The 15000-nt window shown below is 40.8% G+C and overlaps 2 protein-coding genes across 2 annotated transcripts in view; both read right to left on the bottom strand.

The window, feature by feature from the left end:
- The window catches only part of LOC119577799, a 16096-nt gene extending 9589 nt beyond the window's left edge, over positions 1-6507 (bottom strand). Inside the window, exon 1 of the mRNA XM_037925368.1 lies at positions 6466-6507. The gene's annotated coding sequence lies outside the window, so the exon portion shown is untranslated. The remainder of the gene's footprint in view (positions 1-6465) is intronic.
- A 1468-nt stretch (positions 6508-7975) lies between these two features.
- Positions 7976-15000, bottom strand: part of LOC119577502 — a 9814-nt gene continuing 2789 nt past the window's right edge. The window contains exons 2-4 of the mRNA XM_037925097.1: positions 14774-14942; positions 12637-12888; positions 7976-12340 (exon numbers count right to left, since the gene is read on the bottom strand). Of these exons, the coding sequence (XP_037781025.1) occupies positions 12125-12340; positions 12637-12888; positions 14774-14942 (637 nt within the window). The 3' untranslated portion in view covers positions 7976-12124. The remainder of the gene's footprint in view (positions 12341-12636; positions 12889-14773; positions 14943-15000) is intronic.

The raw sequence follows: 15000 nt of genomic DNA, 5'->3' as shown, positions 1-15000 counted from the left end.
GGAAAAAGAGGAGGGGGAAGGGGGAAGGGAGGAGGAGGGGAGGGAGGAAGAGGAGGAGGAGGGGGGAAAGGGAGGGGAGGGGGGGGGAAAAGGGGAGGGGGAAAAGGGGGGAAGAGGAGGAGGGGGGAGGGAGGGGGGAGGAGGAGGGGGAGGGGGGGGAAAAGGGGAGGAGAGGGAGGAAGGGGAGGAGGAGAGGGAGGAAGGGAGGGGGAGAGGGAGGAAGGGGGGAGGAGGAGAGGGAGGAAGAGGAGGAGGAGAGGGGGAAAAGGGGAGGAGGAGGGGGAGGAAGAGGAGGAGGAGGAAGGAAGAGGAGGAGGGAGGGAGGGGGAGGAGGGGGAGGAGGGGGAGGGAAAGGAGGGGAGAGGGGGAAGAGGAGGAGGAGAGGGAGGAAGGGGAGGAGGAGGGGGAGGAAGGGGGGAAAAGGGGAGGAGGGGGGAAAAAGGGGGGAAGGGGGAGGAGGGGGAGAAAGGAGGGAGGGAAGGGGGGAAAGGGGAGGGGGGAGAGGGAAAAGAGGAGGAAGAGGGAAAAGAGGAGGAGGAGAGGGGGAAGGGGAGGAGGAGAGGGGGGGAAGAGGGGGGGAGGAGAGGGGGAAGAGGAGGAGGAGGGGGAGGAAGGGAAGGAGAAGAGGGGGGGAAGAGGAGGAGGAGAGAGAGGAAGAGGAGGAGGAGAGGGGGAAGAGGAGGAGGAGAGGGAGGAAGAGGAGGAGAGGGAGATTGCACGCACGCACCCCCCACACACACACACAGATGTGACGGTGTGTGTGTGCGTGCGTGCGTGCGTGCGGCAGCGTGCTTGAGGAGGAGGAGTGAGGAGTGAGTGCGTGCGTGTTTGGTGTGTGTGTTGTGCGGTAAATTAAAAAAGGGAAAAAGCATTAAACCTGATGAAAACAAGAATTTGTCGGGAAAACCTGACGTCAGAGAGGGCATGCCATGAGCAGCAGAACGCGACTTGCCAGACGTAAATGAACTATCCCAATTTTTTAGTCCCAAGAGGAGGAGGAGAGGGAGGAAGAGGAGGAGGGGAGGGGGGAAGAGGAGGAGGGAGGGAGAAAAAAGGAGGAGGAGAGGGGAAGGGAGGAGGGGGAGAAGAGGAGGAGGGGGAGGAAGAGGGGGAGGAGGGGGAGGAAGAGGAGGGGGAGAGGAGAGGGGGAAGAGGAAGAGGAGGGGGAGGAGAGGGGGGAAAGAGGAGGGGGGAGGACAGGAGGAGAGGGGGGAAAGAGGAGGAAAAGGGGGGAAAGGAGGAGGGGAGGAAGGGGAGAGGAGAGGGGGAAGAGGAAGGAGAAGGGGGGGAAGAGGAGGAGGAGGGGGGGAAGAGGAGGAGGAGAGGGAGGAAGAGGAGGAGGAAGAGAGGAAGGGAGGAGGGGGGGGGGAAGAGGAGGAGGAGAGGGAGGAAGAGGAGGAGAGGGAGAGCACGCACGCACCACAACAACACACACAGATGTGATGGGTGTGTGCGTGCGTGCGTGCGTGCTGCATGCGTGTTGAGTGATGAGTGAGAAGTGAGTGAGGAGTGAGTGAGGAGTGGGGGTTGCGTGCGTGTTTGTGTTGGTGTGTGTTGTGTTGCTTTTAAAATTAAAAAAGGAAAAGCTTTAAACCCCTGATGAACAAGAATTTTGGGGGAAAAAACGTGACGTCAGATGCAGTAGGCATGCCATGTACACAGAACCGACTTTGCCAACGACAATGAACTATCCCAATTGTTTGTCTCTCTTTCATAAGCATTTGCATTCACTGTATAGAGCGGAGGAGGGGAGAGGGAGGAAGAGGAGGAGGGGAGGGGGGGAAGAGGAGGGGGAGAGGGGGGGAAGAGGAGGAGGAAGGAGGAAGGGAGGGGGAAAAGGGAGGGAAAGGAGGTGGAGAGGGAGGAAAAGGAGGGGAGAGGGAGGGAAAAGGAAGGAGAGGGGGGAAGAGGAGGAGGAGGGGAGGAGGGGAGGAAGAGGAGGGGAGAGGGAGGAAGAGGAGGAGGAGAGGGAGGAAGAGGAGGAGGAGGGGAGGGGAGGAAGGGGGGAGGAGGGGAGGAAGAGGAGGAGGGGAGGGGGGGGGGGGGGGGGGGGAAGGGGGGGAGGGGGAGGGGAGGGAGGAAGAGGAGGAGAAAAGGAAAAGGGGGGAGAGGAGGAGAGGGGCGAGAGGAGGGAAAGGGGAGGAGGGGAGGAAGGGAGGAGGAGGGGAGGAAGGGAGGAGAGGGGGGAAAGGAGGGGGAGAGGGAGGAAGAGGAGGAGGAGAGGGGGGAAAAGAGAGGGAGGAAGGAAGGAGGGGGGAGGAGAGGAGGAAGGGGGAGGAGAGGAGGAGAGGAGGAAGTGGAGGAGAGGGAGGAAGAGGAGGAGGAGAGGGAGGAAAGGAGGAGAGGGGAGGAAGAGGAGGAGGAGAGGGAGGAAAAGGAGGAGGAGAGGGGGAAGAGGAGGAGGAGAGGGGGAAGAGGAGGAGGAGAGGGAGGAAAGAGGAGGAAGAGAGGGGGAAGAGGAGGAGGAGGAGGAGGAGAGGGAGGAAGAGGAGGAGGAGAGGGAGGAAGAGGAGGAGGAGAGGGAGGAAGAGGAGGAGGAGAGGGGGAAGAGGAGGAGGAGAGGGAGGAAGAGGAGGAGAGGGAGATTGCACGCACGCACACACACACACACACATACAGATGTGACTGTGTGTGTGTGCGTGCGTGCGTGCGTGCATGCGTGCTTGAGTGAGTGAGTGAGTGAGTGCGTGCGTGTTTGTGTGTGTGTGTGTGTGTGTGTGCGTGTAAAATTAAAAAGGAAAAGCATTAAACCTGATGAAACAAGAATTTTGTCGGGGAAACCGTGACGTCAGATGCAGTAGGCATGCCATGTAGCAGCAGAACGCGACATTGCCAGACGTACAATGAACTATCCTAATTGTTAGTCTCTCATTTCATAAGCATTTGGCATTCACTGTATAGAGCCGGAGGAGGAGGAGAGGGAGGAAGAGGAGGAGAAGAGGGGAGAGGAGAGGAGGAGGAGAGGGAGGAGAGAGGGGAGAGAGGAGAGAGGAGGAGAGGAGGAGGGAGGAGAGGAGGAAGAGGAGGAGGAGAGGGGAGAGGAGGAGGAGAGGGAGGAAGAGGAGGAGGAGAGGGAGGAAGAGGAGGAGGAGAGGGGGAAGAGGAGGAGGAGAGGGAGGAAGAGGAGGAGGAGAGGGAGGAAGAGGAGGAGGAGAGGGAGGAAGAGGAGGAGGAGAGGGAGGAAGAGGAGGAGGAGAGGGGGAGAGGAGGGGGGAGGGAGGAAAGAGGAGGAGGAGAGGGAAGAGGGGGAGGAGAGGGGGAAGAGAAGGAGGAGAGGAGGAAGAGGAGGAGAGGGGAGAAGAGGAGGAGGAGAGGGAGGAAAGAGGAGGAGGAGGGGGAGGAGAGGAGGAGAGGGAGGAAGAGGGAGGAGAGGGAGGAAGGGAGGAGGAGGGGAGGAGAGGAGGGGGGAGAGGGAGGAAAGAGGAGGAGGAGAGGGGGAAGAGGGGGGAGGAGAGGAGAGGGAGGAAGAGGAGGAGAGGGGAAGAGGAGGAGGAGAGGGAGGAAGAGGAAGGAGGAGAGGGAGGAAGAGGAGGAGGAGAGGGGGGAAGGGAGGAGGAGGAGGGAGGAAGAGGAGGAGAGGGAGGAAGAGGAGGAGGAGAGGGGGGAAAGAGGAGGAGGAGGGGGAGGAAGAGGAGAAGGAGAGGGGAAGAGGAGGAGGAGAGGGAGGAAGAGGAGGAGAGGGAGTTTGCACGCACGCACACACACACACACACAGATGTGACTGTGTGTGTGTGCGTGCGTGCGTGCATGCGTGCTTGAGTGAGTGAGTGAGTGAGTGCGTGCGTGTTTGTGTGTGTGTGTGTGCGTGTAAAATTAAAAAGGAAAAACATTAAAACCTGATGAAACAAGAATTTTGTCGGGGAAACCGTGACGTCAGATGCAGTAGGCATGCCATGTAGCAGCAGAACGCGACATTGCCAGACGTATAATGAACTATCCTAATTGTTAGTCTCTCATTTCATAAGCATTTGGCATTCACTGTATAGAGCCGGCGCATCCCATCTAAGTTAAACAAGATGTCAGTATATGGTATTAGTGTACGTATATAAAACTACAACGTGGTGCAATCCATAGCCAAGCAAACGCCGGTATAAAAGTCGCACTGGCAGCAGGTCGTATACAGATCAACTGCAACTGACAATGGCACATATGCTGGGCTCTCCCACAGAAGAAAAGCACCAGATGCAGTTCCGGCTGACGGAGGAAGTAAAGGTCATGCTGCTGAAGGAGAGAGAGCGCTACCAAGTACCATTAGCGCCGATTAATGTGGCACCTGTACAGTACTCAAAAGTCTACTACAAGAGGGTCCACTATGTCGGACACGGCACCTACGGACCCCTGAGCACCCGGCCGCTGATATGGGCGAAGTATCGGAGAAGAAAGGATAACACGAATGCGCGCAAGAGACTACGCAAGCTGCAGCTGAAGCAACACTTATGAAAATTGCGTCATTAACCTTACTGCTACTCACCGTTGAAGTTGGAACGGCTATTTCCGAAGTGTGTGCAGGCGTCGTGAATGCGTTTTGAAGAGAACACAAGACATTACAGACGCAAGCCTTACGTTGATGGCCCAAATCGCTATGAAGGGAGCATGGCTGTGTAAATATGCTTGTGTAGTATAGAAGCATAAAGAAGCCCGAATGCAACCGAAGAAAGAAGAGGAACGGATGCGATCCAAGTTTGTACGAGAAGCTTTTCGTCACAGGAATCCTGCTTTATAACGTCTATACCATGAAGAGGATTCATTTTCACTCTAGTTATCTAGCATAACTGGAACCGGAAAGACAAATGTATACTGTAGTACGCTGTAGTACTAATGAATGTATTACGTCTTTATATTCATTAAAAAAATGAATGGATTGTTCATGGATTATACCTAACCTTTACTGCTACAACAGTGAAGTACATTAACACCTAAACAACACAAAAATATGCATATTTCTTTAACTAAAGGCAATATAGTGAAGTACCTGAGGTAGAATATGGCGTTATCTCTGAATATCATATGATTCTGTCTGATAACTATATTCGTCTCCATTTAAAGATTTGGGCCGTTTTAAGAATAATCATTCTTATGGTTTTACCTTTTCTAAGGTTGATCTTTCTGCAAAGATTGAAAAGGAATTTTATATGCTTTAGTATAGAGGCTGACTGTTGTGTTTTATATGTTAACCGACATATTGATACGGCAATATGGGCTCGTAATTAGCTTTCTCATTACAGTAGATTTCAGGGTGCGAAAGAAGCCATCATATTTTCTCGGAAGAATCAGTAACTTATCAAAAGATAAATGCAGAATTATTTCATAACCACAGTTAAGGGGATAGTGCAGTTAACCGATTGATTCTTAAAAAAAAAATCTAATGCGTACTTCAAAAGTCAGGTGCACGAACATATAAAAAATATACTGCATCTATATGTATGGTCGTGAATGTAATAAAAGGAACTATTGAGGCAACTTCATCACTCTTTGATAGTCATTGAGGACGGTCACTATTAGTTCATAGCTTTGATCATTATTATTTTAGTCTCAGCGCTTTATTTTTTCTTGATATCAATTCGAAGGGCTGAGACTTTTTGTGTGAACAGTTTCTATTTGACATCAAGGAAAACAATGGACAAAGAAAAAGTCATATTCAAAAAAACTTTGTAGCACCATATAGAATTATGACATCTGTAATAACAACTCCAGTAATGTTGCTAGCAATATTACAACTATATCCAACAATGCCTTTAGAAAATTCTCACACCTGACAAAACAAGCTCTTGATTCTGATACGCTCGTGTGACCTCTACAAACACTTTGAAATGGCAATAACTATTACCAATACCTGATAAGGGACGAGTTGTTATGTTAAACAAATGTGACAAGAAACAAAAAGATAATGGGTATTCTCAATGACCGATCTAAATTCAAATGAATCACGACCGAAGTATTCGCCTATTTAAATAATCCATCAATGAAAACACCTGTAATTGTCTTACGAATTCCGGCTCCAGACCTGGCATACTTTATGGACTGCCCAAAGTGCATAAACCAAATATTCCACTAAGACCTATTATCTCCTCGATTGGAATGTTCATTTAAAACACTAAATTTCTCGTTCCCATCAACTCCCCTTTGACAACAAACTAATATACTATTGATACTTCCGCATCTTTTGTACAAAGAATCACATCTCTTAACTTCCAACAACCTATCACCATGGCTAATCTCGATGTCGAATCTGTTAACAAACGCGCCCCTACGAGACCACTAACACCACGTATCTTAAAATTGGATTAAATAAAGTTAACTTCAAGAAATTTCATGAAATTACAGCCCATCGTTCGGTTTTTACTTTTGATAATCGTCCGTATACCCAAACAGATGGTGTAGCCATGGGCTCTCTCTGGGGCCTTATGCAAATACAATTGTTTGTCATCGAACAAAACTGGCTAGAATGCCTGTCTGAATTCAAACCTCCACATTATCGTCGGTATATCGACAACACGTGTTCTTCAAACACCCTTCTCACCTAAACTTACTTTTTTTTTCTGAATTCCAGACACCTGAGCACGAAATTTACCTGTGAAATGTCAAAGAACAACCAATTGCATTGTTTAGAATCCATGATCACCAATAGCAATGGCATTTTCCAGACTAACAATTACCGTAAACCAACCGTCACTCGCCTAAGCCTTTATCAGTTATACCCCATATGTTTACAAAATTCAGTCTTTAAACTCTAATCACTAGGGCCTATAATTTATGTAGCAACTGGACCGCTTTCTATGATGAGATATTCTTCTTGGATTTTTTTTTTTTTTTATTACAGCAAATGGGTAACCATCACATTTGTTTGATAAAATAACTAACTGCATTTTTAAAAAGAAATTAACCAACCTACAAACCGTCTATAGTGCCAAAAGAGACCATGAATATGTCAAACTACCTGGTATGAGTGATTGAGTGATTTAAGCTTTAAACTCAGGAAACAGTTAAAGACACTCTTGTAAAATAATTACCCCCAGATTAAGTTTACTTTTGACTTCAGTTACCCAAACACAATGAAATTCATAATAGAACCCATAAATCATAGCTCTAATTTGTGTTCTAATGTGGTATATTATTTACCTGTTCTAGCTGGGACAAAGCTAGGACAAGTTGACTTACGCCTCCCCCGCCTGGTCCACCTTCCTCACCGCCAACCAGCTACTTATAATTCGAGAGGGCGCAGGAAAGGGCAGCCCAGGTAATTCTCGGTCCTGTCTATAACAGCTACAACAGCGCCCTGTCTAACCTGGGGCCTCACCTCCCTCGCCACTCACTAAACCACCTCATTGCAGCAGTTTGGCCTGAAACTGCTGTGCCATCCATGCCGCTGCGACTTGCTGTGCACACGCACACACGCACGCGCGCGCGCACACGCACACACACACACACATAATATATATATATATATATGTATATATATATGTACATACATATGTATGTATGCATATATATGTATATATACATAATATAATATATATACATATACATTATATATATTTATATATATATATACACACACAGACACACAGACACACACAGACACACACACAGACACACACACAGACACACACACACACACACACACACACACACACACACACACACACACACACACACACACACACACACACACGCACACACGCACGCACGCACGCACGCACTGTTAAACGAAGCGCCAAGGTATCTTATGAATTGTGGCTCTTGCTCAGTTTTACAGACATATGACATTATTTAACCCATTACATTAAGAAAAGGTTGTAAATTTGAATATGACATAACTATTGCATTTGTTTCATGGTGACAAAACTCTTCGCAAAAATGAAAAAGAAAAGATCGGAAAACGAAAATGTCCTTTGAGGGGGGACTTTGCCATTTGGTTCAAGTGTCTCCGTCCTTCTCTTATTTATCTGCACACAGGTAAGAAAAACAATGGATATGTATGTTATATATTATTATTCTGAAAGTATTCATTTCGTATTAAGACAAAATTTGCACCGTATTATTGTTTAATACTTTACAAAAGGCGTTGAACTGATCATTTTAGTATGTAATAATATCACTGAAGTCTGTCTCTCTTCATCTTGAATATAGGGAGATAAATAGGGATCCATGATTAATGTTGTCCTTAAGCATAATGATATATAATGACCCTGACTTGCTTTAAACTTTTCATTTTAACACAGAAAAAGAGAAATGACTTTCTACTCATGAAGAAAAGGAAAAATAAGCAGAATATGTCATATTATTTCAGCATCTGCACAGGTATCCATACAACTGACATTTCTTTGAACAAGCTTTGAACATTATTACACAAGATAGACCTAAATAACACAGCAGTGAGACACTACATGATACATTATGCCATTTACAAGTGAAAAGAGGAGGTAATACATCGACTGTTAAGGGGATAGTGCAGTTGACCAATTGATTCTTTAAAATTTTCAAATGCGTACATCTAAAGTCAGGTGCACGAACCTATAAAAAATTATACTGAATCTATATGTATGGTCGTGAATATAATCAAAAGGAACCATTGAAGCAACTTCATCACTCCTAGACAGTCATTGTGGACGGTCACTGTTAACTCATTGTAGTTTTGATCATTATTATTTTGGTTCTAACTGTTATTTTTTAAAATTATATTTTGTGACAGAATAGTTGAAAAGAAATCTGTAAAACCATAGTGATAGGTTTTGTTATGATATCCAATACAAGGTTATTAAAGTTTATCTCTTGAATTATAAAAAAAATAGAATGAAATAAAATAACTTTGTGCAAGCGTAAAATGGATAAGAGTATAAATATATACTATTATTAATAGCATATAATGTTTCAGGAAATGGTTTCAAATGAAACTGCTATCATTAGCCACATAACAACTGCATGCGATACCGTACCAATTACGCTACCTATTGGCTCCGACTTCCTACATTGTCCACAGTGGCTTTGTTTTACAGATATTTTTTTACACACAGATGGCTCCTGAAGTGCTTAGTCATCAAGAATTCTGTCACTAGGCCTACCTGATCTTATATGTTTACTCCAGTCCTTGAATCATCATCATCATCAACAATTATTGTTACTGTTACTGTTATTGTTATTATTATTATTATCATCATCCATCATCATCATTAGTAGTAGTGGTATTATTATTATTATTATTATTATCATCATCTTCTTCTTCTTTTAACTATAATTCATAAAAAAGGGTAAACAATTAAAAAGAGAGACCTAGTAATAGATACCTTAGTGACTAAGTGATTTTAGAGCCATTTTTGGGTAAAAAAAATAAAAAATAAAACAAAATAACACTGGACTGTACATCTAAGTATGCATTCCTGGCACAAGCAGTTGAAAAAAAGAAATAATGAAAGAAATTCTAAAAAAGGTGTCATTTCTAAGTCTCGATGTATACTGAATGGCAACATTTACCAATAATGAAAGGGATTTGAGTTTTTTTAAGCCTCGTTTATCAGCAGATTTGATATTTAGTCATTCTGAATATTTTGATTCTTTCTTCCAAATGTTTTTTTTTGGGGGGAGATGTTTATAAATACCCACTATTATAAGGTATGACGTTCATATACAGTATACATATGTAATTATTTACAATATATACATATAAGATATGAGTGTGAGCCTGATGAATAATACATATACAATACCCTTAAAAACAGTGTCTGAGTTATAAAAGTCAGTATTTCAACCTTTTAGAAATTATGTATAAACAAATCATTTACTTGTATATAATCTGTGATTTGGAAAAAAAGGAAACAAATCATGGACACAAAATATGGGAAAAGTGTAACCTTCAGGGTCATTATGTATCTTAAATTTATGAAGTTGGTCATGTCAAGAAATCGAACAATTATTCCTTTAAATACAGGGTTCAAGACATTCCTTGATAGAGTACTTACAATAAATAAAATCCAATAATTCAACAGTCCAGCATTTCTTGTCTATAACATTCCTGTCTCCTCTAGTATTTTATGAGCAGATATTAATATATCCATAAGTTTGTTATTATTTTTCTTGAATTTTATGATTATTGTTAATTTTTTGTGTTGTTTGTTACTATTAAGATTATTATTATTATTATTTACTGCTGTACTGCAAATGAACTTATAACCTTAACATTATGTGACATTAGTGAAAAAATGTTTTGAATATATTGGCAAAAGATTAGATCACTTTGATAATCATTATGCACTGAAATTAATCACATGTTAAAACACAGTAATGACTCTTACATATTCCAAAACCTGCCTTAATTCCATACTATATTCTTGAAATAAAATGTATTTTATATAAAAAAAAAAATGAGTCATCCACCTCCTTGTTATGTTGAACAGTACTGAGAACAATGGAATATTGTGTACACTAACCACAGAAACACTGGTTCATTGCAATATGAATGGCACCACCGTCTGTAGGGCCTATAGTATCCAGAGCAATCATCACTGTAATCCAGGACTTGTTATATATATGTATATATATGGATTATGAGAATATGTAACAATGCCACTACAGAAATGAAACGCTTCTACATACAGAAGCTTAATATCTAGGTCATAGTCTTTGAGTAACACTGACTCAAAATAAGAGGATCACAGTACAGTGTCTGTAATGAGTGAGAAATATATTGGCTCTCATAATATAGAATGTATTATCTTGTCTTTGATAGATGTGAAAGTTCTATTAACACTATATAAATAAAATCTATATCTTGTGAGTAGAAATTATACGAACAATGAAATACATCCTAGCGATATTTATTATACACTATATACATCTACTTTGTAGATTATGCAGAAACATGATATTATGCTTTTGTTTAGATTTTGTTACATTTATATTCTAAATTTGATTTGAAATCCTGAACAATGGAAATATTTTCTGAAGCAACCTAAATTAATCAGAGAAGTGAATCTGCTTCTAAATGTGACATAAGAGATAATCCAGCTTTGATGACAAGGTAATGATCCTACCAAGGTGTTATTTCTTGTTCTTGTTGATCTTATATTTGTTTGAGAAACAGCTTTCTTCATGTAGGAATATACAGGATAATGCTTTTCATCATATCCCAATACAGGCTCATGGGATTCAGTATTTTGAAATGGATGGGTAAAATAGCACCAAATTATGATTATGCTCGTTTCATTTGGACTGATTTCAAAACATATGCTTGTCATTATATAACCTAATTAATTGATTAATAAAAATAAAAATAAAAAAAATACCACAGTACATTGATTTATTTCAACCACAATATATTTCCTCTTGTCTTTTATTGACTCAGAACTCTTTATGCTCATGCAAATATAATTAATAACCCTTATGTAAACTATATAGTGACACTGTGGTCAATTGTGGATTAAACTAAACGGATAAATTTGCTTTCTCTGTGCTGAACATTATGCTCATGTCAATTTTCCTTCTTTAATTTATTCAGCTATGAAATAAACATTAAACATGTACTTGACTATTTTTTTTTTTTTTCTGAAAAAATGGATAATATTGGTGGATATACATCTTGAAAAAATATACATTTATAGTATTCATATTTTCAAAAATCCTTGTTTTCACAAAAAGATCTCAACAAACACATGAACAGGGAATGGTAAATTATCATACATGTTCTATACATAAAATCTGACCTGTGCTTTGCTATGCTTAAATAGCTTTATTTCATATAAAGGCTTTAAAATGGAAATAAATCTATCTAGATTACATACAGAATTTACATTAAAATGATCAATAACTGTAACACACTCCAATTAAAAAACTGTTAACAGTCAACATCATATATAACCAAACAGTTATGCAATGTATCATTATGTTTTTCAAAGTATATCATATTATACATATATTAATATAAAAAGAACATTTTGAAGTACCCTAAAACAATTAACAAAACAAATCTTATTAGTCTATCTTCAAGTCGGCCCTGTGGAAGACCAATTACAAAAGGATCTCGCCTATCCAACAAAATAACCAAAGGATACATCCCTATAATACAGAACAGAATGGGTGAAAAAAGGGGGGGGACATTTAACAAAGGCAAACACGACCATAAACCTGCACTTCAGGGGATGTCCGTCACCAAATAAGAGCGACCTCCTCCTTTGATAGGCATGGTGGGCGTTGTTGGGGCAAGGAGAGGCGGGCCCATCTGAGTGGGCGTGGTCAGGGGGCGGGCCATGCATGATGATATTTCGCGGCCAGATGAGGACGACCAGGTGGAGGTTGTGGACAAGGCTCTTTTGCGTGGGCGACGAATTTCCCCGTCGTCTTCTTCAAACTGGAAAGACACAGGAGTCAGATCAGGATATTTGGAGAGACGGATTTACAGTGTGAAGATTAATTTAATTTGAACATGAGAGAGAGAGAGAGAGAGGGAGAGAGAGGGAGAGGGGGAGAGAGAGAGAGAGAGAGAGAGAGAGAGAGAGAGAGAGGAGAGAGAGGGAGAAAGAGGGAGAAAGAGGGAGAAAGAGGGAGAAAGAGGGAGAAAGAGGGAGAAAGAGAAAGGCAGACAGACAGAAAGAGACAAAAGAGGCAGAGCCAGCCAGACCAGCAAATTTCCCACAGACTCTTTACCTCCGTCTGCACGCCGATGCCCACGCCCCCCCCTCCGTCAGTCACGCTCTTCCTTCGCCGTATCTCCGTCAGCAGGTCCGTGAACTCGTCCTTAAGGCTCTGTACTTTGGTGGCCAGCTCGTGTCGGCTCGTGGGGGTCGTCCTCGGCAGGTTGGTCGTACTCGCGCCCCCGCCGCCGATGAGGGCCGCGTCCGACGACACCGCGCTGGCCTCCGATCCTTCGTCGCCTTCGCCTGCCTCGCCTTCGTCGTCCTTCGGGAAAGGGGGAACGGATCAGGATCGGATCAGCAACGTATCAGGAACGGACGAGGAACGTATCAGGAACGGACAATGGCCAAGGACGTTCTACGGTCTGTACGTTTATTTGATGTGGTTATTTTTATCGTCATCAAGATGGGTATTTTAATTTTTATTAATATTATTATTTTTTGTCCTTTATTAAAATATTTTTTATTTTTAGTAATATTATGATTTTAATTTCTACTAATATAATTAATTTAATTTCTACTGATATAAATACTCAAGTTTTTATTCATACTATTGTTTCAATTTTCAGTGCTATCATTATTACTATCATTTTTAAAGGTCTTATGATAAATCGTTTTATACTAGTTTTTATTTTTTCCTTATTTTCCTGTTTCCATAGAGTTTACGGAAAACAACTTCTCTATTACAGACGCTGCAAGTAATATCCAATTAAACTATATTCACAGAACTTGAAAACATAAAACTCCCTAATAGCAAAGACAGTGACTTTATTCCACAATAAAAATATTTTGTTCGTAAGTATACTTCGACAGTCTCAACTTATTACAATCCCCTACAATTAAATACATATAATTTATCATGACAAGAAAGAAAGAAAGAAAGGAAGAAAGATTTTTTTTTTTTTTAACGAGTTCTGAAAACACAAATGAAAATACAAAAAAATAATAATTTATAATCGTTTCCCTCCCCCCTCCCTCCCCCTCCTTGCGTGTGCATTGTTCCAAGGAGATAATTGCGGGAAAGTCTAGCACACAAGCGTTAGAGCAATTGTTAAGCGTCTGCATTTATGTCTTAGCCACGTAAGCAACAGCAGCGGCGTTAAAATAAAAATCTGAAATTCGTGTCTCACGGGAAAACATGGATAATTTATTTTTTTTTCTTCGTTGATCTGGACATTATTTTATACGAAGGGAAAAAAACAAGATATCCGTAAATAATCATTTAATCCCTATGAAATTAAGCTAATATCGAAAAACAAATCCAATATACAAACTATATATATATATATATATATATATATATATATTATATATATATAAATTTATGTATGTATATGTATGTGTGTGTATAGATATACACATATACATACATACATACATACACATATATATACATATATATATATATATATATATATATATATATATATACATACACACACATATATGTGTATAATTTCATAATATGATAAATAAAATATAACACACATATATGTGTATATACATAATATGATATATATACATATTATATATACACACATATAATATGATATATACAATATAATAGGATATATATACATATAAAAAAACACACAAAATATAATCAAAAATATATGTATATATAAAAATTATCATAAAATATATATATAGATATAATATAGATGTAATAGGGATAAAACAAAGAGATATAAAATATATATAAATAATATATAGATAGATAATTAAATACATATATATATATATATAGATATAACATTTTAAAATAGACATAATAACACACATATAAACATATAATATAATATATAAATTAACATAAATGCATATATAACATATATATATAGTAAATTATGAATATATATATGGGGTGTAATATAATAATAATATATAGATATATTATAGATATAACAATACATATGTTATATAAAATATGATATAATACATATAAACATAATAAAAATATAAATGATATATATAATACATATACATATATAAATATACATATACATATATATAATAGTATATATAAAACATATAATAATATAATATACATAAATATATATTATAATAAAATAATATATATATATATATATATATATATATATATATTTTACATGTACTCTCCCTCGACCCAACACGCTGTGTTCGTATACCTGGTAGGGATGGTCCGCGTAGCTGGCCCCGGGTTGGCTCGATTGCTGGCACTCGTGAATCGGCCCCAGGACCCCGTTCTCTGCAACTGTACAACCCGAATCAGCCACACCGCACGGGGGCACTCGTACTGCTGCACCTCCCGCCGTTATTTTACCCCAAAGGAGAGCTCTTTCATAAATCTATTTTTTTCTTTAAAAAGGCTACTTGTAAACATCTTTTGAGCTAA

This window comes from Penaeus monodon, chromosome 10, assembly GCF_015228065.2.
Source record: "Penaeus monodon isolate SGIC_2016 chromosome 10, NSTDA_Pmon_1, whole genome shotgun sequence".
In the NCBI taxonomy this organism is placed as follows: Eukaryota; Metazoa; Arthropoda; class Malacostraca; order Decapoda; family Penaeidae; genus Penaeus; species Penaeus monodon.
The sequence above is the reverse complement of the archived record's forward strand: the minus strand, read 5'-3'. Positions and strand labels throughout refer to the sequence as shown.